Here is a 26,523-nt window from a genome sequence, read left to right as displayed (position 1 = left end):
GAGTAAAGCACAGGGTGTCTTAGTACTGTCTCCTTGTTACCCTAGTAAAATGAATATATAACATATTTTTTTAATGGAAAAAGTGATTGACATGTATGCCCAAAATGATGATGGAGACCCTAAAAAAAATGTTGAAACCTTGAGGAAGGGGCAAGTTTGGAATATGTGTTTCTGAGTTGCAGGGGTAAGGATGATGATCTTGGATTTGAACCTGTGATTGTGTCTAGAAGGTGGCTGGAAATTTAGGTATACAGCTCAGGAGAGAGAGTTTGTTTTACTTCTAATACTTAGCACAATGCTTTGGCACATTAATTGTTTATTGAATGAATATTTTCCAGACATGGTCATAACATAGATTTTTTGTTAAATCTTATAAAAAACATAAAATCAAAAACTAAAATGTTCATTTGCTACCAGTTTGGCCGCCTACCACACAGACCCCTACAAGCTGGGGACCCTCTCTTAATCAATAATTCTTTCTGAGTACCAGTTCTGTACAAGGCACTGTGTGATTTACTTTGGGGAAACATACACTCCCTATAAACCTAGTAGAGAACGTAATCTGTAAGAGTTTTTATAGACAGTGATTGTAACATGAATTCAGAGATGGAAGTGATCACTGTGAACTAGGCCTAGGCAGGGTTTCATCTGGCTTCTATAGAAGAACTAGTGGGGTTTCAACAACTAAGAAGGAAAGCAGTCCAGCCGAGTGGAGAGGCATGATGTGGCAGAATGCTCTGAGCCTGGCCCTGGGATGAACGTTCAGAAGCAAAAGATGGGAATGCACCCGTGAAGAAAGATTATGCAGTTCTCTGTATTGAGAGGTATAATGGCATAGTAACAAAGACTTTGGGTTGTAGTCAGATTGCCTGGATTTTTAATTCTGCCATTACTTTCTGTGGGACTTTGAGCTAGTTATAATCTTTCTGTGCCTTAGTTGCCTCATCTGTGAAATGGGGAAAATAATAGGACTCCTTCATAGGTTATTGTGAAAATTATATAAATTAATATGTATATTGGGCTTAGAATGGTGTCAAGCACACAGTTTAAGTGTTCATTCATTTTGGCTCTTTTCATTCTTTGTGGAGGAAATATTAAAAACAAAAAAAAAACATAGGAGCTAAACTGTCTGCATAATAATGTAAAATGCTGTCTTCCTAAAGGTCAAAATTGCTTTTCTACAGATTATACCATTATTAATGTGGTTAGATATCTGTAAGAGATGGGAACACTGTTTTTCCCCCCTCTCCCTGGGCCACAGAGAATGTAGAGGACCTAAAATTGTACTCCAGGTATTTCTTTGGCAGCATTTTGCATACTTAGAATTATTTTCTCAACTATTTGTAGTAATTTATTTTATGTCTGTCTGGAAAACAGGAACTGTGTGTATTTGGTTCATCCCCAGTGCCTAGCACACTGCCTGGCACTTAGTTGACACTCAGTATCTGTTCCCCGACTAAATGAGCCCACTTGCTGGAAAAAAGCTGGCCCTTGAAGTGTGACTGCTGGTGTGGAGAAAAAGAGAGAGAGTGGGGAAGGGTGGGCGACCAAGGTCCAAGAGTATCAGTAGTGCAGTAGTTTCTCTAGCTATCCCTAAGCCTGGTGTAAAATTTTGCAAACTATTATACTGTAATCTGAATTTAGCTGTACTGTGTGGGATAAGATATGCAGCCTGGGAACATGCCTGGGACAAAATTGTCTCTGGAGAGCAGCAGCAGCCTGTGAATCCAACTTTGAAAGAGCAAGCTGTGATCAACTGAGGGTGAGGATTTTTCTGGGGTGAAAAATCAACCATGGTGACAAGTGACAACAGAATGGTTTTATGGAATTTGAGAGCATTCTTCAGAAATTCTGATAGTTACTTAAGGAAAGAAGGCTCACTGAATTATAATTTGGACATCCAAAAAAGGGACTTAGGCTGGAGACCAGAGAACTTGGAACTTTTAGGACCCATGAGCAAGAAAATAAATACAGAGGCATAGAAACACAAGGTGGTTTGGGGAAGACATAAGTACACCTGACTAGTTGGAACTGAGGAGTTCTGTCCAAGAGTTCTGGGTAATAACACAGGGAAGACAGATGAATGGGGTCCTGGTTACCGAGGGCTACAGGTACAAAGCTAAGAAATTTAAATCTTTTAAGTAGATGATGCATAGGAGTCAAAAACTTTTGAGCAGGGTAGTAGCATCATAAAAGTGATATTCTGGAAAGATTAGACTGGCAGTGATAAATTGGAGTGAAGAAAGACCAAGGTCCAGAGATTAAATAAAAGATTAGAGTAATTGTCAAAGCACAAAATTGAGTAATCTGAGTTAATAGCAATGGAAACCTTTCTGGGCATCATGAAGTACATGACAATGGAGTGCTCATTAGGAAAAAATCAAATATGGCCCCCCAAATGGTTAGCTACTGGGTAAATTATGAAGTGTTGGCCATCTGAGGTACTAAGAACTGGGAAGTGGGAACTGTGGTAGGAAGCTGTGGTCAGAGAGGGGAAATCCCTCGTTCTTCCTTTCATCCCTATCCCAGCCCATGCTCAACTAACTTTGATCCTTACAACTTTGAAAACCTAGGTCTGAAGTTTCTGAAAACTGACTGAAGGCTTCTCGGTCATCCAGTTAATCAGCAAGTATTGCTAAGAACTAATATCCTTCATTTTTCCACAAATATTTATTAATTACCTACTATGAATGTGCTGGGTGGGCACTTTCTAGGTACTGCAGATACAGTGATGAACATAAAAGACAAAAATGTCTTTATTGGGGAGTTTACATTCTAGAGCCCATAAGACTTATTAGGCGCAGTGAAAGATAGAAAGAAGTACCCAATTACTCTTAAGAAACTTGAAGTTTTGTTGGAGAATGAAACACTCATAATTTTTAATTTTTTTCAGTCTGACGGGTATGAAATGATATTTGTTATTTTAATTGTTCTGATGTTTTTATGAGGTAGAGCATTATTTTGCATATTTCCTCAAACATATATATTAATTCTAGTGGGCAACTCCACAGCTGGGAACAACTGCTCTGCTCTCTACTTCTCTAGTTTAAAAAAAAGAGAGAGAAAGAAAGAATAGATGAAAACAAAAGAACAAAGGGAAGAATAAAGGACAGGGAAGTATGTTGTGTCTTACAGTAAAAGCTGCATTAATTAGCACTAAAAAGCCGCATTTAGAGACACATTTAGCAGTGTCCAACTGGCAAACTCTAGCAGCTGGTATACCTGATATCCTCTAATGTAAGTCTTCAATCTCCTGACTTGGCACACATGTTAAAGTTCATTGGGATAGGCAGGCTGAACTGGGTTTCAATAAGGTTGAAACTTATCATTCCTGTTTATCTTCTTTATTTGTGCCTGTAAAAAGAAAAAAAGTCACTAGGCTTTAACAAACACTAAGAATCTGTAAATTTTTGTTACTAGAAGGGTGTGTGAGAGAAAGTAAAATAGAAACCACCTATGACAATATAAATTAACTTTTATTCAAATTTTTGATCAGGTGTCACCTTTCATCCCTTTAACATGTTGTAGAATAAAACGCTTATTTTCCTTAAAACTACTTACTTCCTACATATAAAATAACTGCTTACTTCATACATATAAAATATAAAACTTAACCACTGAAGTTCTGAGGGAACCTAGAGAGATCAGAGCCAAGGATGATCCATAATGAAAGGCCTCCCTGAGAAGGGGGTTGAGGTACATTTTAAAAGAAAGGACATCCAGCAATCCCACTCCTGGGCATATATCCAGAGAAAACCATAATTCAGAAAGGTACATGCACCCCAATGTTCATTGCAGCACTATTTACAATAGCCAGGACATGGAAGCAACCTAAATATCCATTGACAGGTGAATGGATAAAGAAGATGTGGTACATATATACAATGGAATCTTAGCCATAAAAAAGAATGAAATAATGCCATTTGCAGCAACATGGATGGACCTAGAGATTGTCACACTGAGCGAAGTAAGTCAGACTGAGAAAGACAAATATATGATATTGGTTATATGTGGAGTCTAAAAAAATGGTACAAATGAACTTATTTACAAGCATCAGAGATGTAGAAAACAAACTTATGGTTGCCAAGGGGGAAAGAGTTTGGGAGGGTGGATAGATTGGGAGATTGGGATTGACACATGCATAGTACTATATATAAAATAGATAATTAATAAGGGCCTACTGTATGGCACAGGGAACTCTACTCAATACTCTGTAATGACCTATATGGGAAAAGAATCTAAAAACAGGGTGGATATATGTATATGTATAACTGATTCACTTTGCTGTACAGCAGAAACGAACACAACATTGCAAATCAACTATATCCCAATAAAAATTGTAAAACAGAAAGGACAATTATGGATTGGCTTAGGGGAGGAAAGAATTCTAGGCAGAGAAAATGTTTCAGTCTGTGGTATAGAGGTAGAAAGTATCAATACATGTGGGGTTACAAACTTCCTTGAATAGAGCAGCAGATATGCTTAGAAAAGTAGATTATTCACCTAATGTCCACTGTGTACCAGGCACAATGCTAAGCCTGTGGACACAGTGTAAACAAAACACAAAATCGCTGCTTCCAAAAAACATACAATCTAGTGACAAAAAATATGGTAAAATACATAAAGTAATTATAAATTATGGTTTTTCTAGGGAATAAATCGAGAGTAGTTAGTCTGAGAATGTTCTCAGGAAAAATACAGCATATGTGAAGGCCCTGGAATGGAAATGAGTTTAGTGTGTTCTAGGAATTGACAGAAGTCATTGTGAACAGAGCATAGCAGGCAAGAAAGAGTGACATGAGTTGAAATTGGGAAAATAGATCATGCATATCTTTTTTTTTTTTTTTTTTTTTTTTTTTTGCGGTGCGCGGGTCTCTCACTGTTGTGGCCTCTCCCGTTGCGGAGCACAGGCTCCGGACGCGCAGGCTCAGCGGCCATGGCTCACGGGCCCAGCCGCTCCGCGGCAAGTGGGATCTTCCCAGACCGGGGCACGAACCCGTGTCCTCTGCATTGGCAGGCGGACTCTCAACCACTGCGCCACCAGGGAAGCCCAGATCATGCATATCTTATAAGCCAATAAAATGAGTGTGGAATTTAACGGTAGTGCAATGGGAAACTACTATAAGTTTTGAAGCAAGGGAGTGATGTATATTTTCAAAAGATCAAAAGATCACCATGGCTATTGAATGGTAAATGGATTTGACAAGAGGTGGGGAAACTACCACCACGGTCTGATGAGAAATGAAGCAGTGTGGGCAAGGATGGTTTTGGTGAAGATGGAGTGTTATGGGCTGAACTGTGTCTTCCCCAAAGCTTATATGTTGATGTCCTAACCCTCAGTACTTCAGAATATGACTGTATGTGGAGATAAGGCCTTTAAAGATGTAGTTAAGGTAAAATGAGGTCATATTGATGGGCCCTTATTCAATATGACTAGTATCCTTACAGGAAGAGAAGATTAGGACATGGACACCAAATGAAGACCATGTAAAGACTCCAGAAGAAGACAGCCATCTACAAGCCAAGGAGAGAAACCTCAGAGGAAACCAATCCTGATGACACCTTGATGTTAGACTTCTAGCCTCCAGAACTGTGGGAAGATAAATTTCTGTTGTTTAAGCCATACAGTCTGGAATACTTTGTTATGGCAGCCCTAGCAAACTAATATATGGAGGGAAGTGGATATATTCCAGATGTTATTCTGGACCCAGAACCAACATTACTTGCAGATGGATTGAACTGGGGGATGGGGAATGGGAATTGGAAAAGTCAAGGTTGACTCTCAAGTTCCTGGTTTTAGAACTTTTAGAAAAAAATCTACTTAAAATACTTAACAAGAAACAATCTTTTGAAATAAAAGGGCTTGAATTCTAGAAAGATGGGAATAAATTAAATGGGATAATGTGTGGGGAAGTTTTTGTGTATGCAAATGTAAGTCATTGACTGTATCACAGTTGTTGTTAGTGTATGATACACACTAGGAATCTACTACAGTTTTTTGTTGTTGTTTTGTTTTTTGTTTGTTGTTTTGCAGTACGCGGGGCTCTCACTGTCGTGGCCTCTCCCGTTGCGGAGCACAGGCTCTGGACGTGCAGGCTCAGTGGCCATGGCTCACGGGCCCAGCCCCTCCACGGCATGTGGGATCCTCCCGGACCGGAGCACGAACCCATGTCCTCTGCATCGTCAGGCAGACTCTCAACCCCTGCGCCACCAGGGAAGCCCTCTACTAGAGTTTTGAGTAGGAGATCAAGGGTGAAAATGGCACTTGAGGGAAATGGGTTTCGAATTATAGAAAATTGATTGAAGCAGGAAAGAACAAATGGAGCCTAGGAGATCAGCCAGCAGTGGGCTGCAGGAACTAAGGTGTGAGCTGAGAAGTGTCCGATGTCTCTGGGAAAATCAAAGGGACTGAAGATACTCCAGTAAACATTCAGTGAATGCACATTTGCATACATATACAGTGGACCCTTGAACAACACAGGTTTCAGCTGCTTGGGTCCACTCACACCCAGATATCTTTCACTAAATACACACCATGGTACCGTATGATCTGAGATAAGTTGACTCCTCAGATGCAAAATCAAGGGACAAGTGTGAAGTTATATGTGGATTTTTGGACTGCGCCTCCCCCAGCATTCTTCAAGAGTCAACTGTAGACATTAAATAGCCGGAGGCCAGAAGGGAGATGTAACTAAACCACCTGCCATTTTCTATATAGGCAGTAAGCCCACCTAAAGTAATTTCCTTCAAACCTTCTTGGGGTCAGGATCCACGCCTCCCACAATGCTTTTTATAAAACTTAATAAGCATTGTAGATAGGATAAGTAATCTATTATATTTTGTCCTTTTAAAAAGGTAGTAGTATTGTGGGATATCTCGAGACCAGGAACTAGAAGCTCTGGCTCTGTCACACAGAAGCTGTATGGCTTTGGGCAAGTCATTTACCCAGTGCTAGCCAGTAGAACTTTCTGAGGTTAGGGGAATGTTCTATATCTGTTCTGTCTGATACTGGAGCTGCTAACCACATGTGTAGCTACTGAGCACTTAAAACGTGGCTAGTGTGACCAAAGGAACTGAATTTTCTATTTAATATGCAGCTCGTGGCTACCATTTTGGACAGTGCAGAATAACTTCTCAAGACCATAAGTTCTTGTGTAAAAGAAGGAAGTTGGGCTAAGTGATCTCCTTTGCCTTTTAGTTCTAAAATGCTGTCATTCTAATTCAGCATAAAAAATTCATGTGCATGTTATAAGGGTTCAAATTTTGACTCCCTAAAACTATATTTCTAAAGAATAAATTATACCCTTTTACACATAAAAAGTATGTAAATAATGACCTTCACAAATTTAAATCAAATGTATATAAATGATGTTTGGGACACTATGTAGCGTATATAGTATCTTAACAACTGAAGAAGAACATGGGGTACTTGGAGAAGAGTCAGAGGACTACAAGAGAAGAATAAAAGTGTTGAGAAACAAGACATTGAGTAAAGGTTAAGTAACTGGGATAGTTTAGAAAAAAAAGACTGTCAGGAGACTTAATAAATGTATTCAGGTATATGAAGAATTATTAGAGATGGTATCCAGATATTTTCCATTAGATAGAACACTAGAAAATTAAGTTAAAGAGGAAATAAGTTATAAATGAAGAGGCACTTTCAGAGTTTGGTATATCAAATTCTCAAAAGACATTTAGATTTTAAATTGTTTTAAAACAATTTTGTGCCACATCGTTGAAGGTATGCATATGTCAAAGTAATAGTCACAAGATGTTAAAACTATAAACAAGTTGGAATCACTACTTAACACAGCTTTTAAAATAGGATTAGTGGTTAACTTTCAGGTAAGAATCAAGACATCACTTTTTGAGATCCTTTACACCATGAATATGTTACCAAATAAATAGATTTTTTCAATTCTCAAATACATATTATATACTAGATATAGATATTTCTAGAATAAATGATGAAATTAAAGGGATACTTATCTATAAATGGTGAAGCATAATGTTTACAAAACATCATATTTAATATTTATAAAATAAAAACAGAATGTGGAATATCATATAGAGTAGTGGTTCTCAAATGTTAATCACCTAACGCAGGCTTGTTAAAACCCAGATTGCCGTTTACCTCCAGAGTTTCTGATTCAGTAGGTCTGGGTTATGGCCTAAGCATTTACATTTCTAACAAGTTTTCAGTGATGCTGATGCTGCTGATTTGGGGACCACACCTTGAGAACAATTGATAGAGAATATATTTAGTATTTTTAGAAGACACCTTTCCATTTTTAATACAATTCAGAAAAGTATAGTAAATGAGGAGACTAGTAAACTTTATGTTCAAGCATAGATGTGGAAAGTACAAGTCTGAATCTGATAACCTGTATTGCATAAAGCACTGGAGAGGTGCTTTGGGGCCTCCATTACACACCCCACTTAGTTCTGCCCGAAGTCTGAAGGGCTTCATACTCCAAAATTCTTCACAGCCAGATCTCAGACCAAACTTTAATTTCTCCCATATGGATAATTTTAGCTAGATTTTAGAAGAAAAAGAAATCTGATTTTAAATGATTTTTTTACTACAGTATATATGACTTTACATTAAAAAAAGGAGCCTATTACCAAAATGCATCTATAGTGCTGAAATATGAAAAATATATATATAATATATATTTTGAAAGGAGTGGTCCTTCTGTAATAGGCCTGACATGTCCTCTAACACAAAACAGGATTAAGCAATTTACTCATGCCCCCAACCCTTTCTGGATGGTGTCATACTTTTGACGTATTGTTTATTAGTTTAGGCAACCAGCTCACATGGATAGGAACTGGGAGTATAATTGCTCATAAATATTTTTTCTGCTATCAGAGAAAAGTGTCCACTATACAACCAGTGTCAGAAAAACCCATTGAAATGAGTGAAAAGTTGGCATTATAAATTTTACAAAGAAGTATTGTCACACGCTGTGGCTTATCTCTTTTCTAATCCCAGCTCCCCAGCTCCCTACCCCAACTGATACTGTGTAACTAAACAGGGGTGAACATGATTTGGGTTTTTTAAGTAATTACTTGCATATAGATGTCCATTTTTAAAGTGCTTTAAGATTGCCTGTTCTCTAAAATTGGTAAACAAATGACACTTTGTCTTTCTTATTTGCTTAGGCTTATCATAGCTGAAACCTAGGGGAAAAAACCTCAGTCTAACGCCGCTTATTGTCACATACCTCAAAATAATGGATTCCGAATTAATGAAGTTCCCCAGGCATTGCAGCATATACCTTTTAGCTGAATATATAGCTTTGCAGTGACCTGCCTTTAAACACCTGTGTGCTAAATCCCTTTTCCAATTCTGCTTATATCTGTTCAATAATAAGATCAGTAATTTGTACTATTTAAGAAGTGGGTAGCTTACAGCTCTAAAGTAGAGGTAGGGCTACAAGATTTGGGAATCCCTTCTATCCACAACTAGACTGAAACAGTGTTCAAAACCAGCCAGGCTCCTGATCATTATCATATCCACTTACTGTTCACAGTTGTTTCTTGCTATTGTAGAAGAATCTCCTTCAAACCAGAGACTTATCTCATAATTATTGATTAGTGTCTAATGTGGAACACACATAACAATCAACAAAGGCTGTGGCGATAAACATTTTATATTTGAGTATTTAGAACATGAATTAGAATAAAAGAATAATTTCAGGACTATGTTAATTCACAAATACACACAAACTATCTTCTAAATATTAAAGTGGAGAACTCTGAAATAATGTCTCTGAGTTGAATAATGAAGTACTGTCAGGTCAAGCAGAACTTTCTTCAGCAAGCTGTTCCTTAATTTCTCTTCATGCAATTATACCAAGTAAACTGTATCTTGGGCCTTCTTAATCCTCATGATGCAATAATAAAAACTTATTCATACTTATTTAATTTTTGTTATTCTATGAAATAGGCATCATTATACCAATTACTACCAATGCCTGGCACATAATCAGCACTCTACAAGTACTTACACAAATGTTTCATCTCAATTTCATCCACTCCTACAGTTAGCAGACAGTAGGAAGATCCAGAAACAGAAGGGAATAAGCAGAAGCTTTGAGGCTATTGAAGCCATGAGTGAACAGAAATCACGAGGAAGATTTGGAAGAAAGAGTTCTCCAGTCTTAGACAAAAGAGAAGCTGAGTCCCAGTCCTGGGACACTATGATAGGGAATTTACAAATAGACAGTGATGGATTCTGCAGGATTAGGACATCCCCACCAGTAAGATTAGGGCTACAATGAACCCCGAGCAAGGTATAATGCTCCATGATGCCAATCTCCAGGTGCTAGGGCTGTTTCTTTCTCCCTTTCTCCCTTAAGAATTCTTAAGTTAGACCTTCATTAACTGAGGTAACCTATGTCCCTTGCAGTATGAAAACCCCTAAAAAGTATATTGTCCAGTAAAATTTTCCCAAACATCTCCTCCTTTGGGACAAAAGACTTTGTCTCTTTACAGTTTGAATTTGACTTCCCCAAAATCAAGCCAGGTTTGTCCTTGACATTTAACACTAAGACTTCATAATCCTAAACCAACACTTAATAGTCAATAGAAATAAAATATTCCTTAGATGACAGGGTTCTTTTTTCCTCTTATCTTTCTATATGTATAAATTTGTCAATAACCCTTTTGAATTATCTGAAATTAAATGTAATGTACCTGATTACATGTAATGTACATTTGTCCCCAGGAGTTTGAGCTCTGGAATAGAAACTGTAGATTCAAATTCAGCTCTACCATCTACTAGCAGTACAACTTTGGGCAAGTTATTTAACCTGTTTGTGCCTCGATTTTCTCATCTAGAAGAGGTTGCTTTCAATTTTAATTTTTAATTTTAAAGAGTTGTTATAAAGATTAAATGACCTAGCACAGTGTCTGGCATAATGTTACTGTTACTTTCATTCCATCAAGAACATTTGAAAATTCAGGCAAATTCATTAGCATTTATTAAATTTTGTAAGTCTTAGAGGTATATGCTATAGAAACATCTGTCCTGTGGAGACTGAATTTTCAAAATTGGAACCGTGGCAGCAAACCCATATCTTTACTTTTGAGTTCTGGGATCCCTCCTTACCTCTCTCCCCTACTTCTTTTCTATATTTATTGAGCATCTATTGTTAAGCATTTCTGGCATAAGAATAAAGAGATGGAAGATATTGTTGTAGAAGCATCCAGAGTGGTGTTGGGGACACAGAAACATTAAAAAATTAAAACTATGGTAAACGCCATGATGGAAGTGGTGGGTGGATTCTGTGAGATTCCAGAGGAGAAGCCTCTCACCTACTGTGGCGTAGAGACCAGTAAGAAGGGGAGAGCCAAGGAGGACTTCCCATTAGAGAAGTCTTGCAATTTTAGTACCAAGGGAAATCAGGTGAAAAGAAGAGTAAAGAAGTTCCAAACAGCAAGAATAGCATCTGCAGAGGCCAAAGGGTGAGAGGGAAAACGGCTTATTTAAGGAACCACAAAGGCCTGGAAAACAGAACTTATATAAGTGAGTCTATACCATGGTAAGGGAGTCTTGAATATATCACACCATGATCAGACTTGCACATTGGAAAAGTCACTCTGAATCAGAATAGATGTCTGATGGAACCATGTAAAACTAGAAGCAGGGACATGATTTGGGAAGCTCTGCAGAAAGTGATGGGAAGCGAAGTCAAAGTGGAATAGACCTGGAGTTGGGCAGCAGACTTTCAAAGATGTGAAAGAAAATTAACACATGTTACCAACTGGTTGGATGTAAGTGATGGTGAGAGGGTGGTGATTAAGAGGACACTCAATTTTCTGGCTTGAACAAGTGGGTGGATCCTGACGCCATTAACTGAGATGGTAAATCAGAAAGAGGATGTGGCTTGGGAAGGTGTGTGTGGTAGAAGGTGGAGGAGCGTAGTGGTAAAGATTTCAGTTTTAGGTATGTTGGGTCAAAGGGCAAATGAACAAAAGGTGAAGAAGTGAAGAACAGGCATGTGGACTGCTCTTTCCAAAGATGTACCTGTGGAGGGAGGGGCTTGTGAAGTCATATACATGTTTCTGAAGGTTCAGTGGAAGACTTCTAGGGCTTTTGTGTATGGTGGCCTCCATTTCTCTGTGCAATTGGAGGTGATGTGATTTTCTGAAGGGCAGGGCGATGATGAATAAACATGATGAGAAGAGTGGTAAAGTTTAGAATATCATATGAGTGAGAAGCTGACTCTGGACACAAGGAAACATGGTTAGAGACTATAAATATGAAGGGGCTACTAGCCTGTGAGATTACCTCCATTTGTCCCCAGGAACCAGGGTGTCAGCTAGGCTTTCCAGAGGCTGGGAGTGGGAGAGGGCTGGATACTTCCTCTTTTCAAGCCCCCAGTATATTCAAGCATGCTGGGATGCCAGGAGTGGGTTACAAAATCAGAGTGTGTTTCAAATGCTTTCACTTAGCAAATTAATAACTTTAACACACAATCATTACAGTGCAATAGAATTGTGCTATTCATTAATTACAGAATTTACTTAAAATATTAATTTATAATGCATTGCAGACAGTGTCATTTGGTAACAGGACAAAGTTTAAAGTTCTACAGTGAATGCTTTCTTGTAATCATGTAGGTATATCTGTGGGATGATAGTATAACTTCATTTGGACAAACTGTCAAAAGTTTTGATTGAAGCTTTTAATGAATGTGGGATCCAGGCCCCCATAAGCCTTAGGTGTTAGAATGGAAAAGACAGATGACTGGATTAATCCAGTTTAATAGATCCAGTTCATTCAAATACATGGGGCAATAGAATTGAGGGCACAGATGATTATGAGAGGCTGAAGCAATGGGTTATGATTTCTAAACTGAATTGGGAAAGAAGTGAAAACAGGAGTGATAGGTTCGTAGAAGAGAGAGAAGCTAATAATAAATGAGGTGTGAGTAATTAAGGGAATAGTATAACATAGTTTGATTTCACAACTGGAGTATTTCTGGATGATGGTGGGGTGTGGACAGATAAAGTAGAGAAGAGGGTCCATTGTAGTTGAGAAGGCAAGTCATTGTAAGACTAGTGTTTTCAGATAGTGATCTACATGGACTTGAAAATGATCCAGGGTAACCTGGGTCTTTGTATGAAGAAGGCAACTCCGTACCTCAAGGTGCCTTGGATTGATAATTGCTCTAAAAGTGAGGCTGGAGAGGAAGAGAGGGGACGAAGGATTGAACCTATGTTATCTTTATCCCTTACTGACCTGTGACTGAAATTTTGTAGATCAGGAATATTCAATTACAAAATCGTGGTTGATGCTACAGAGGTGATTACAGAACATAACATCACTCCAGACAGCCTTTAAATCCACTTATCAAAGTAATTTTGTTCTCAGTTGAATGGCAGGTGAAACAATATTGAACAAAGCAACCTCTGCTGTACCCTAAGCCCTTTAATTATAGTGTTCATGGTAATAAATACTCTAGTGAAGGGACAGCTTCCATTACAATCCCAGGTTTTCAATAACTTTGGTTCTTAAAAAAATTTTTTTTTCAGCTGGAAATTTTAATGCATAGTTTCTGCCCAAAGGCTTTGTTTGTGTGGATTGATTATTAGATGTGACAGGAAGGGACTGCCAACAGGGCCCCTGAGGGGGACTGCTGCAAAGGAGAGGCCATGTCACTACATGTGAAGTAATCTGTGAACACGGCAAAACAACGATAGCTGACGTTTATGTGGATCTCACCACACACCCAAAACTGCACTAAGTACTTGCTTTATGTCCACTGACTCATTTGTCTCAACATATGAAGTAGGTGTCATTACCTGACCCCAATATTAAAGAAATTAAAGAATAGGAAATAAGTAACTAGTCCGATGTCACAGAGCTAGTAAATTGTGGGACTGGGATCTGAACTCAGATCTCCGGAATTCCAGAACCTATAAATTTGTGGTTAAACGCACTTGACATTTGGAGATGGGGGTGGGGATAAATATAAAAAGCAGTCATGGGCATCATGGAGGCAGATCCCTTTCTTCAGATGAAAGTGTAATCCAGAGCAGTTGATTAGAATCTTGCCGTAAAATCTTGAGGTTCTTTCCCTGGCCTGCCCCACCACACCGAGTGATACAGATCCCTCTTCAGATTTATCCAGGGCATGTCCTGGCTGGAGGAAGAGTTTACTTTTTTGCTCAGGGGACCTTTCCTTGTTTAATCCTGTTTACACATCTGTTTCACTAGCGTTGCAGACAAAAATCATTAAAACAGGAAGCTAGTTTTCTTTAGAATGAACTAATGGATTTAAAATCAGAGTGATGTTGCATAACCCTTTTAATATACGAAAAATACTGGGTTGCGTGAATGGCCGCATTGTATGGAATGGAATTATATCTCAGTAAAGCTGCTTTTTAAAAAATCAGAATGTATGAATTAAAAAACAAATTTTGGGGAATTCCCTGGCGGTCCAGTGGTTAGGACTCCGTGCTTCCACTGCAGGGGGCACGGGTTCGCAAGAGGCGCCGTCAAACAAAAAAACAAAAAAAACCCAACAAATTTTCATTGCTTTTGAGTGATTTCAAGTGAACTCCTTGCATATATGACACTGCCACAAAGACGACCAGGTGCCTGGGGTGAGCTCCTCACCCGTTCATTTCTTATTCAGTCAACTTTAAGAGAATCCACCCTTGTGCCAGGCACAGGGATAACAAAGAGAGGTAGGCTCCCATCCCCTCAAGGATGAAAGACAGGTACACCGAGGAATGCTTGCAACCGAAGTTAAACACTGAGTTTTTCCGTTGAGATTTTCAAAACTGTGTTTAAAGTCTGAGCACTAAAAAAGTTTTCACTTTTAAAAAAGGCAGTTTTTGGTTATTTAGTAAATCACACTGAGTCACAGATCTAGTCTTAAAGCTTCAAATTACAGAAATCGTTTATCCCTTTCAAGTGGGTTTTGAATATTGAGTGGGAAAAAAAATCAAGTTAATGTTAAGAAAAAATGGACCCTTATTAAAATCAATGTCTGTTACGGGTACCATTTTAAATCCAACCTAGTTTGAGGATTTGAGCCCACACTGACACTCCAGTTGGTCAAGTCGCGCTAACGCGGGGAGGGTTTAAGTGGATTTATACGTCCCCTCCCAACTTCTTTCGGCCTCGGCTGTTTCGCATCTCGGAGCGAGCTGGAAACCTTTCAGCCTTTCCCGAGAACTGGCGGGGAAGGGGCCGGGCTGGGAGGGAGGACTTCCTGCGGCCAAGGGCGGCCGCGTTCGCCGCAGAGATCAGAGCTCCGACCCAGACCAGACCCAACGTTGGTCGTCGGGCCGGCCGCCCTCCCGGCGCGGATCGCCAGGCACGCTCCCCGCCGCGGCCGCCCCCAGGCCCCAGCCCCATGAAGCACTGTGGAGGCCCGGCCCGCTGGCGGGCTGGTCACGTGCGGCCGGGAGGGGCGTTGGAGGCCGGGAGTCTGCAGGAATGTAGTTAACTTGCAGGGGAAAGTTTCCCTCCGCGGCCGGCCGCGGATCCTGTGCGGGCGGGCGCGCAGAGGAAGGAAGAGCCGGGAGGAGGCGGAGCCGCGAGCGGCTCGGGCGGGCGGTTCTCTCAACTTTAGTTTTGGCGTCTGAGGCGAGTTTCTGTCTCAGTCGGGCGCTGCCGCCGCCGGGGAAAAGAAAGGGAGGAAGGAAGGAACAAGAAGAGGAAATAAGAGAGAAAGGGGGAGGGGAAAGGCAACTAGCTGTCCGGCATCCGTCAAGGGCGTGAAGGAAAAAAGTTCTCGGGCGCGCAGGTCCGGGTCTCTCGCAGCCCCTCCCGAAGCGCAGCCGCCAGACCAGTGGAGCCGGGGCGCAGGGCGGGGGCGGAGGCGCCGGGGCGGGGATGCGGGGCCGCGGCGCAGCCCCCCGGCGCTGAGAGCAAGGCGAGCGCCGCTCCCGCCGCCCAGCGCCGCCGGCCCGCCACCCTCGCCGGTTCTCCCATCTCGGCCCGTCGAGCCGGGGCGCCCGGGCGGAGCCCTTGCCCGCCTGGTCGGGCTGCGCGTCGGGGGAGGGAGAAACCATGGATCCCGGGCAGCAGCAGCCGCCGCCTCAGCCAGCCCCCCAGGGCCAAGGGCAGCCGCCCGCGCAGCCCCCCCAGGGGCAGGGCCCGCCGTCCGGGCCCGGGCAGACGGCACCCCCGGGGTCCCAGGCGGCACCGCAGGCCCCCCCCGCCGGGCACCAGATCGTGCACGTCCGGGGGGACTCGGAGACCGACCTGGAGGCGCTTTTCAACGCCGTCATGAACCCCAAGACGGCCAACGTGCCCCAGACTGTGCCCATGAGGCTCCGGAAGCTGCCTGACTCCTTCTTCAAGCCTCCAGAGCCCAAGTCCCACTCCCGACAGGTAACCTGGCCGCCCCTCTCCCCACTTTCCCGTCGGGCGGGCCCCAGGCCCGGGGGCGCTCGGGAGCGGCGGCCGCGAGCCCTGGCCACGGAGGGGGGTTCCGGGAGCGCTAGAGAGGTGGGGACGGGGGCTCGCGGAGAGGCGGGGGGACTGGAGGCGCCCACCGGCCGCGGCTACGGGCTCCCACTCGTCCCGGAGTCCGGGGCCGAGATTTGTTTTTCCCCTTGTAGTTTCTCTCTGCGGTTGCAGCCCCGGGGGGCGTGCTTTTCCCTGCCCTTTCTTTCTTCCTGGGGTTCCCGGGAGGTTGGCGGGAGTGGCAGGGGAGGTGGGGAGGAAGGAAGGGGGTGGGGAGAGTCGGGCCCGGGCCGCGGTGGGCTTGCACAATGCGCGCGCCGCCGCGCTCCGCACCTTCGCTCCCTCCGCCGCCGCCGCGGGGCCGGGGAGGGGGAGGGGGGCCTCTGGCATCTGTGTGTGGGTGAGCTGCCAGCGGCGGCCGAGTTTGTGAAGTTGAGCCCTGGGCCCCCTTTCCTTCGGGGCCTCTCGGTCCACTTCAGTCTCCTAGGGAGTCAAATAATTGTTCTCTTGTTTTCCAGTGTTGATTAGGGGTGGGGGTTGAACCAGTCCATTTAGTTTCTCGCTCTTTCTCCCCCTCCCCCTCCCAAAAGCATTTATTTTCTTCGCGGCCCCGGCGCTTTCTGAATACAGGATCCAGACTTTCCTGGAAGTTGTTTATGGAGTTAGTGCTTTCACCCCTGCCCTTACCTAGCGCCTTGGAAGTCGGGCAGGCTTACTCTTATCAAACTTAGTTGGTTCACGTGTTGGCTTCCCCGTTGGAGACTATTATTTATAGTTTGCCGAAATGCTTTTAAATTAGCCACATCTACACGTTGCGCAGGACCTGAGTTGAGCTTTACCGTGCTTTGGTTTTAACAGAAGCCTTTGATAACGCACTGCAGGTTGACTCATAGGCCGAGTCCTGCCTAGTTCAACTGTGATTAGAAGTTAATGTTTGGGAAGTGATGACTAATTCGAGGCTCGCTCTTTAATTCTTATTGAGGATATGAACATGGCTGTTCCACATACACAACGTTCGATTACTTTGTCAACGTGATCCAACATTAAAGTGAAACTATTATGAAAGTGTTAACATTCTGACCTGTCCCAGAAGATTTGTTTAGTGTAGGTTTTTCTTCCTTTCCTTACTTTTTTAAAAAGAGCTTGCTTCAGGCTAAACTTCAGCATAGGAACTTTGTCCAGAAGTTAATTGGTTTTCCAAATACTGCGATGTAGTTAGTCCATTCGGCTGTAACTTGAGTGGGAAGAACAGTTATCGCCCCACTCCCATCGCCCCTCCTATTTGCAGCAGGCCTGTGGTGTGTTCTCCTGCCTCAGACCAAGGGGTTTTGGAACTCAGAAAAACTCACTTAACCTGCTGACAAAAACCTGGGTTAAGGAAGAGGAAGGAAAAACAATTTAGCAGCTTGCCCCAAATACTTCAATTTGTAAGAAGTAGACTTAGGTATGCTTTTTTCTTTTACCCCTGGAAATGAGTTTCTGGACTCATTATGGGTAAAAATGTGTTGGCATTGCACCCCACAGTCTACACGACTATGCTGTTAGTTAATATGTTTTGAAAGTATAATACCCATAGGAGATTGAATTCCCCATTTTGTGGCATCTATAAGCCGTAAAGAATTGCAACTAAAAGTTGCAATACTTATTTTTCTAGTAAATAATTGCACAGTAATTTATATCAGCAGTTTATGGATTCATACTATTCATAATCTGTTGTAGTTTTGTTTGTTTTAATGCCTTTTTTAACCAAGTGTCGTGCATCTATAAATTTGACTTTTTATTTCTGCTAGTGAGTCCTAATTCATTCTGATTGGAAACTCAGAATGTACATGATTTAACATCAAGGCATAGATGCATCTGCTGATTGCTTTTAGTCTTCCTTACTTGCCTATATGAATCTAGGAAATTATAACTTTTTGGTAATCAAACCCTAACTCTTCAGTTAAGGAATTTAAATAACTGTACTAGATTATGAATACTACAAATGTGGGTTGTAAATACTATTGTTCACAAATTATTGGATATAAATTCATATACTCATTTTTCCATCATGAAAAAAAGCTATTTAACAAATGAGAAAACTTGAGGCTCAGAGATTATGATATTGTTCAGTGTCACACTAGACAGCTTGGACTGGAACCCAGAACTTTAGGGTCTGAGTTCAGGATTTTTTCTGCTACTACACAGTTGTAAATATGTTTGTAAATTCTTAAGTTATATTGTAATGGAATTGTTGACATCTTTATCATCTAGGTACAAATATATGGCTGGGTTTTTATTTCATTCATTAGGAGGCTTTTAAGAATATTCGGATGTTTCTGGATCTTTTGTATTCCTTAAAAGTTGTATGAATTTTGATGGTTGCTTTATTGATGACATTTGTCCATGGTGAGAAAAAAATGACAACTGTTGTGTGTTTAGGGCTTGGCTTGGACAAAACATCCACTATGTAAAACCTAGTTTAAAAAAAAGGAAGAAAAAGAATCCATAGCTATATTCCTTGGGTTTTGTTTATACCTAGAACATTTTAGAACTTGGAAAAGCACCCACACTGCCTTGGCCTTCACGTAAACATTTAAAAGTATCCATCTGCAAACCTGTATTCCTCTGTGTCAAATATTAAATGTTGAAATGTGCCTTTGGATTTAGAATTTCATTGCAACCAAATATCTATCTAAGAAATCTAAAGGGACTCTCTTTGAAAACAAATTTTAAGAAATCTTTGTTTTAATATTCCTAATAGGCCAGTACTGATGCAGGCACTGCAGGGGCCCTGACTCCACAGCATGTTCGAGCTCATTCCTCTCCAGCTTCCCTGCAGCTGGGAGCCGTATCTCCTGGGACATTGACACCCACGGGAGTAGTCTCTGGCCCAGCAGCTACACCCACTGCTCAACACCTTAGACAGTCTTCTTTTGAGATACCTGATGACGTACCTCTGCCAGCGGGCTGGGAGATGGCAAAGACATCTTCTGGTCAGAGATACTTCTTAAAGTAAGTGAAAATAATGGTAGGAGATAATTTTCTGGTACAAAGATATAAAACGTCATTTATTTTTATATTGTACTTAGTATTTATGTCAAGCTCAGTTATATCTTCCATAATTTTTTTTTCAGTTCAGTATGAGCTAAATACCTTCTTTAGGTAATGTTTTGAAAGCTTTATGGATTCCTGGTTCATAACCTTTTAATAATCTTTTATTTTGTGGCAATTTGGATGTTCTTCTTTTGAGTTTGTGCCGAACCTATTAACTAGCCTAGCTCAAAACTGAAAGGATACCGTGAAGAATTTCAAATTGAGAGTTTTGGGGCTGGCATAGGTTTATGAATATGTGCAGTACTACTTACCTTTTTCTACCATTTTACTGGTAGAAAAGAACTATAAAAATAAGGAGGAATTCCCTAGGAGTCTAATATTATAGTACTTTAGGTTGTGAGATGACAGACCCTTTAGCTGCAGTTTGATGTGATTTATCAGTTTGTTTTTCCCTCAAAGGGTAAAGAGAAATATGAATTTTCCCGCTTGATATACAAGCTCAGTGTCAAACTTCTTCGAGCTAGCAGGCCTTCAAGACAGAATCTCTCTTCTCTGGGAAAACAAAAACAAAGCCATTGGGTTATTTGTTTTTATCAGCCTTATTTTTTGTGTGTTTTAAAAAAATGGCAAAATTTCATTGAAGCTGAAAAGATCAAAATAGAATTTCATCCCTTCTTGTTTTGAAATTATAGGTAGGACCTTAATATTTTTATTTGGTGTGTTTGGAATAAGTATATACAAAATGTTTCCTAAAAGTAATTATTATAAACTGAAATTGATGTTTTCAAAAAGTTGCTTACTTAGTATTGTTTAATCATGTTGAGATAATAAAGTAAAAAACAGTCCAAGTTTTGATTGTGATCTGTCCTGACAGTCTTCTCCTAAGGGAAATGTAGCATTTATTCATTAGATCAGATAATACAATAATGATATTGTTTTGTTGTGTGTCTTAGTATTTTATATTGATTGTCTTTTGGGGCAGATTGTTACTTTGCAGTGTAAGATACAGTTTTGTGACAAGCTTATTTAGAAGAGCAGAGGAAAAAGTTTGATCTTAAAAAGTTTCTGCAGTTTTTTGCCCCTCTTCCTCCAACTTTTTTCTTATATTTTAAATTCGTTTTCTGGTGTCCTGGTATCCATTTCAAAGGGTCAGGTTTCAACCAGAACAATAAAGGGCCTGAGACTGGAAAGTACACACAAGTCTGGCAGACTCATCTGCATGAGCAAGATTATTTGTTCTCAAGCAGACATCCAGAGTAAATGATTGAAAGAGCTACTAGCTGTGAGGGATGTGTCTTGAAGGGAAAGGAGTGGAAACAAACCAGGTTGTTAGGAAAAAGAAAGGCTGTACTTTTTTGAACCTCTCCCTGCTGGGTCACATGCTGACCTGGGGAGATTTTTAAACAGCTTAATAGCTGGCTTGCCTCTCTTCTTTGGTTGATGTTATAGCTAAAAGTCTATGATTAAAGAGTAACATTTATGCTCCTCTTTTAGTCTTTTGTATCTTGTAATAATTGCTTCTAGGTGACATGGGCCTACATTTTTATTATTTTGAATGATCTTTTTGTTTTGACCTGAAATGTTCTATACTTTATTTTTTAGTTTCCAATGGTTCTTCCTTTGAGAAGTGTTTCTCTCAAAGATGGATTAATGAAGGGTATACACACACACACCACACCACCCCAAGCACCCCGCTCAAGTGAGCCTGTAGCAAAGGTAAACCAGAACAAAATGATACGAAAATTATGCCATATGGGTAATGGTTACCATGGAAATGAAAAACTGGGAAGAAGAGAGATAAACATGATTATTCTTTAAGATTTTTGAGGGATTCTCACGTGGAAGTAAAAGTAGATTTATTATATGAGAAACATGAAGATTTTTGACACCATGGAATAATTTTCTCATATCAAACCTTCAGGAATAGAAATGTTTTCCCTGTTAGATGTGTCTTGGTCAGTAAAAGCAGGCAAAATCATTGATTATTTGGTACATGTCAGGAAATGTAGGGAAACAACTAGTTGTTGTCTTGCGACCTTAGATGAATGACTTTGAAGTCAGTTGGCCCATCCTATTGTTTCAAGGCAGCATAATTACTGAAGGATTATAGGTAGGCAGCTATTGGGATTTTTAAAGCCCTGCCTAGGTCAGTGAGATTTTCCGAGGAAGACTTGTACCTTAGGTTGGCAAGTGATAAGGAGGAAGTATGGTACTGGCTACATTTATCAATGACACATATTCAAGTTCTGGTATGATTGTGAAGTATTTTTAAAAAGCTTAGTCTGTATATTGGGTATATTTGTTCTACTGAATTTACTGTTTAAAACTAATTTCTTCAACATTGTGTATTGAGCTTTATTTTAAAATAATTCTTTTATTGCTCTGAGAATTATTGCTTTCTTCATCTGTCTTATAGTTTTCCTACAGGAAATAGTTCTTCAAGTAGTTGGTCAACAACTTCCTATTTCTTTATAAGCTGCTGAATAACTTCCTGAATTAGTATTCTATAATATTTCTTGTTACAAGGAGTGCTCTTACTTCTCAGATTTATTTTATTGACTCTGATGCCTTGCAACTATTACCACATACAAAGAACTTCTTGTGTAAAATGTACCATATAGGACCTTATAATTTGATTTTAGAAATCTCATCCAGTAATTTTAGAAGTGTGGAGATTTGCATTGTTTTAATAATCTTCTAATTTTTAAGAAGTCATTTTTGTTTCATTTCTACTATCTATCATTTTCTGAATAACTGGCCTCAGTGTTTTTAATCCTTGAAGATTCAAGGTTTCTTGTGGCTGGGATTTTATTAAAATTATTGAGTATCTTGATTCACAGTTTAAAAAGGTATTTTTTTCAGAGCTTTTTTGCATTCCGCAACATATAACTCAGCCAATATTCCAACATTAAATGAACTTACCTTGCAGGTGTTATTAATTGCTACAAATGGTTTGATTCTTTTTCTATTGACCATGTATCTTGTTTCAGAAGTGAATGCTCCACTGCCCTAATTAAAGCTACTTCAGACATGTATCAATTAAAGGAGATGAATTAAACTGTTTCTTGTTATCGTAATTTGGTCTTGCTTCTTCTCCCAAACACTTGCCCAGCAGAAGACTATGAACACATACAGTGTATACATTGTTACCGTAATAAAGATTAGATGTTTTAAAAAGGAACAGTTTCATTGAGAGTAAGGCTGTTTTTTTTTTGGTTTCTTGTTATATCAAATGTAACCCAAATGATTTCCCTTTAAGAATGAAACGCTTGTAATATTGCCCTTAACTGTTGATTAAGCTGCCAAAAGAAAAAAATAACCATAAACAGTTGAAATTGCAATCACAAAACATTTCCCTAATATAATAAGTCAGTTCTACTTCAGTTTTAAAAATCCGAAAGCAGAGTATTTCCCTGTTTGAGGGAAGGACTGTCCCTGCCCATTTATCTTGCTGATTGAGGCTGAGTGGAGAAAGAAGATAAAAGTATGCCCTCAGCTCTCAGAAAAAATGCTTCTGCTTGGTGGGTGGGCACTCCGAGGAAGAATGGCCCATGGTGCCACAGTGATTTAGGTAGAAAAACGCTGGTGAAACTGTTGGATACGGTGGTAGAAGAAAAAAAAAAAACAGTTGGAAGATAGTGGATGTGACAGTAAATAGAACATAGAGATTAGTTTATTTACTGGGGGAAATAATGAGTATTTTTAGAGTGAACTAAAAAAGTACTTAACCTTTATCAAACTGATGTTTAATTTCAGCAAACTCAATTAGCTGCAAGATGGTAGGCAAATTTTCTTTAAAAAGTAACATTGAAAGCATATTTCTCCCCCAAAGCTTCATGTTAACTATAAAGAAAAAAGCCTAGGTAATATTCAAATAGTTGAAACTTTAAAAAGTTTTTGAAACCCTGAGATCAGTCTTCATTAGTAATGTAGAAAAATGTTTTACATTATAGTTGGAAAAATAATGTAAATTAGCATCCCCAAATAGTAATGCTAGTATGACTCTGAAATGTATTTTACCTTAAGACTTTTGGGAAGAGGTAAACTCTAAATCTAACCTTTTAGTTGTCAAAATATTTAGTGAAGTTTAGGCTTAGGGCAAATCAAAGTGAAGTTGTTTTAAAAATCAGTTAAGATTATTCAAACTTAATTTGCTACCTTCAGTAATAGCATAATTTAGCCATCAATTATGACTTGAAAGTTTAATAGTAGTTGAGTAGCATTGTATAAAGGAGGGTCTTAAAGAGCTGTGTGGTTCAATAACTATGGTTACTAAGTGATGCACTTTAACAAGAAAGGCTTCTGATTCGAGGATTGATCGGAACTTCAAGCCACGAAAGGGACGTTGCTGTTTTTATGAAGAATTGCTTCGTGGTTCTGCTCAAGTACTGTAGCACCAAGTTTCCTGGGAACAAGTACTGCTACCGTGGAAGCACTTCTATTTGCGTAGGGCTTCACCCCTTCTAAAAGCAAACAAAAGAAGTTTGGTATAAATCACAATGGTCTTTTTTTATTCCCTTCTCTTTAATATTTTACACAAAAGTGGTCAGTAGTTTAATCCTTATTTGGCTTTTAGCATGAGAAGCGTCATAATCTTTAACACATCAAATAATAAGATGTTGTTTCTCTGAATAATATTGCAAATTAACAAAATAATGCAAATAGGCGTATCTATTTAAAATATTGCTGTTTTCTTCCACCAGATATTTTCAGTGCTTTATTTGTGGTTAGTGCTGTTACTTACCTATTTTCACTTTAGTGTGCTTCTTTTTTTCTTCACAGGATAGTGTTAGTCAATAGACTTTTCAGATTTTTCAGCTGGGTCTTGCTTTGCGGGTGGTGAGGGTACATTTTGTTAAAAGCTCCTTTCTTCCTCTTGCAATTTCTTACTTAACCCAAGGTGAGGAGATTTCTGATTATTTTTAAAGTAAGGTCTTTCTTTATCCAGTAAATATACGTTTTAGAGAATGAGCTTTTTGATACATGCATGAAAACTTACTATAGACTAGTTGATCTGGGCTTCAGAGTAAAAATGGCTTTCTTCAGAGTGCTACTTTGTGCTTTCACACAATTGAATGTGGATTTACGAAGTTCTTTGAAATGTAACTTCTCACATATCCTGAAGTGACTGTAGTATGAAGCAGGGTTTTGGGAAGGAGCTAAACCCTATCTAGGAGGTGGGGGTAGGAGGTGGATTTTTTTTTTCTGTACAAGCATGAATGTGGGGTTCTTTTGTTTTATATTTATAAAAGTTCTTCCTTCTTTCGCTTCTTTCCCCATGTATCTGATTTTGTGGATTTTTAATAAGGTGTATTTTTTTAATTACAAAAGTAACACATGTTCATTAGAGAGAATTGGAAAATTCAGGAAAGGAGAAAGTTTGGGAGGAAGCACCAGATTCTTCTGCCAAGGAGAGATGGTTGAACATACTTGTTTATATAGTCTTATCTATAAACATATTTTGAAATTTAATTTTAGGAGAGTAACATATACATAGATTCAGAAAATCCCTTAGTGCTATTAGGGTTATAATGAAAAAGAGCAGTTTTAACTCACTTTTCTTTATCTATGGCTTGCATTCTCCAGAGGCAAACATTTCCAACTCCTTTGAGATTTTACCCCCTTTTAAAAATTCCATATTTATAGAATATGTTACACTACCATTTAAATTTTTTTTTTTTTTTTTTTCCCGGTACGCGGGCCTCTCACTGTTGTGGCCTCTCCCGTTGCGGAGCACAGGCTCTGGATGCACAGGCTCAGCGGCCATGGCTCACGGGCCCAGCCGCTCCGCGGCATGTGGGATCTTCCCAGACCGGGGCACGAACCTGTGTCCCCTGCATTGGCAGGCAGACTCTCAACCCCTGCGCCACCAGGGAAGCCCTAAAATTCATTGTAAAGATTACATTGTTTGGAAACTCAGTCTTCAGTGTGAGTGGTGCCCTTTAAAGTTTTGCAGTATAGTTGCCCTAACTGTCCTTTGGTCCTAGGAAAGATTTCTTTTATTAGTTCCCGGATAATTTCTTCCAGTCTTTTTAATGTTTTCGCTGTTTCTGGAATTCCTGCTTGTCAGAATAACTCTTGAATTTTCTTATCTTTCCCGCCTTTTGTTATGCTTTCTGGGAGATTCCTTCAACTTCAGCTTTTAATTTTTCAGTTTTTTTTTTTCACCCCAAAAAGGTATTTATCGTTCTTAATTTCCAGGGAATCTTTTCTGAGTTCATTGTTCCTTTGTTATTTTTAATAACATGCTGTTCTTATTTCATGGATGTAGTAATATAATATCTCTCTAAGGATATTATAGTGGGTGTTTCTTTTTAAATTTTTTTCTGCTTTCAATGTCTTAAGTAGGCTTCACTGGAGAGTAATGTAACAGGAACCAACCAGGCCCTGAAGTTGTGGGAGGCCCTAAACGTCATTATCTTTGTTAGGTTCTCTTGTAGTGGTCAGTTTCTCCAGATAAAAATCTGTCAGTCCCCTCTCTAGAGAGCATTGCTGGTGGTAATGGGTGTTAAGATGGAGAGCCAGTGTTTTAGGGTTGAGAGTGTGGGGTTTCATCCTTGCTCTTGGCTGTGCCAGGTATGTGAATCCAGATCCTCTTAGTCTACTTCTCTGGAACATAAATTTCCCATTTCCTGCTTAGGCCAGGGAGGGGGTGTGCAATAGATTTTTTAAAGTTCTGTGTAGGCCTGATTTTTGTGAATCCAATTTTGCAATTAGGTTGACTCTATAAAGTTGCCAGTTTTCTAAGCCCCGAACAGTAACTACTGCCAATTTCGTATTATTTGACTTAAATATTACAGGATCACTTTTTTTTAACTAGTTTTTTTTAAACATATTTATTCTTTGTTTGTTTATATATTTGGCTGCACTGGGTCTTAGTTGTGGCGTGTAAACTCTTAGTAGCAGCGTGCCAACTCTTAGTAGAGGCATGTGGGATCTAGTTTCCTGACCAGGGATCAAACCCTGGGCCCCCTGCATTGGGAGCACAGAGTCTTAGCCAGTGGATCACCAGGGAAGTCCCTACAGGATCACTTTTAAATCAGTACTTAAAT

The 26,523-nt window shown here is 39.9% G+C and overlaps 1 protein-coding gene across 12 annotated transcripts in view; it reads left to right on the top strand.

Annotated features, from left to right (window-relative positions):
• The first annotated feature begins 16,014 nt into the window (after window positions 1–16,014).
• The window catches only part of YAP1 (Yes1 associated transcriptional regulator), a 111,024-nt gene continuing 100,515 nt past the window's right edge, over window positions 16,015–26,523 (top strand). For all 12 annotated transcript variants that reach the window (XM_032640362.1, XM_032640360.1, XM_032640361.1 and 9 more), the window contains exons 1-2: window positions 16,015–16,360; window positions 19,179–19,429. In XM_032640362.1, the coding sequence (XP_032496253.1) occupies window positions 16,037–16,360; window positions 19,179–19,429 (575 nt within the window). In that variant the 5' untranslated portion in view covers window positions 16,015–16,036. The remainder of the gene's footprint in view (window positions 16,361–19,178; window positions 19,430–26,523) is intronic.

Source organism: Phocoena sinus, chromosome 8 (assembly GCF_008692025.1).
Source record: "Phocoena sinus isolate mPhoSin1 chromosome 8, mPhoSin1.pri, whole genome shotgun sequence".
NCBI lineage: Eukaryota > Metazoa > Chordata > Mammalia > Artiodactyla > Phocoenidae > Phocoena > Phocoena sinus.
Note: the sequence above shows the minus strand (reverse complement) of the source record. Positions and strands in the feature narration are given on the sequence as shown.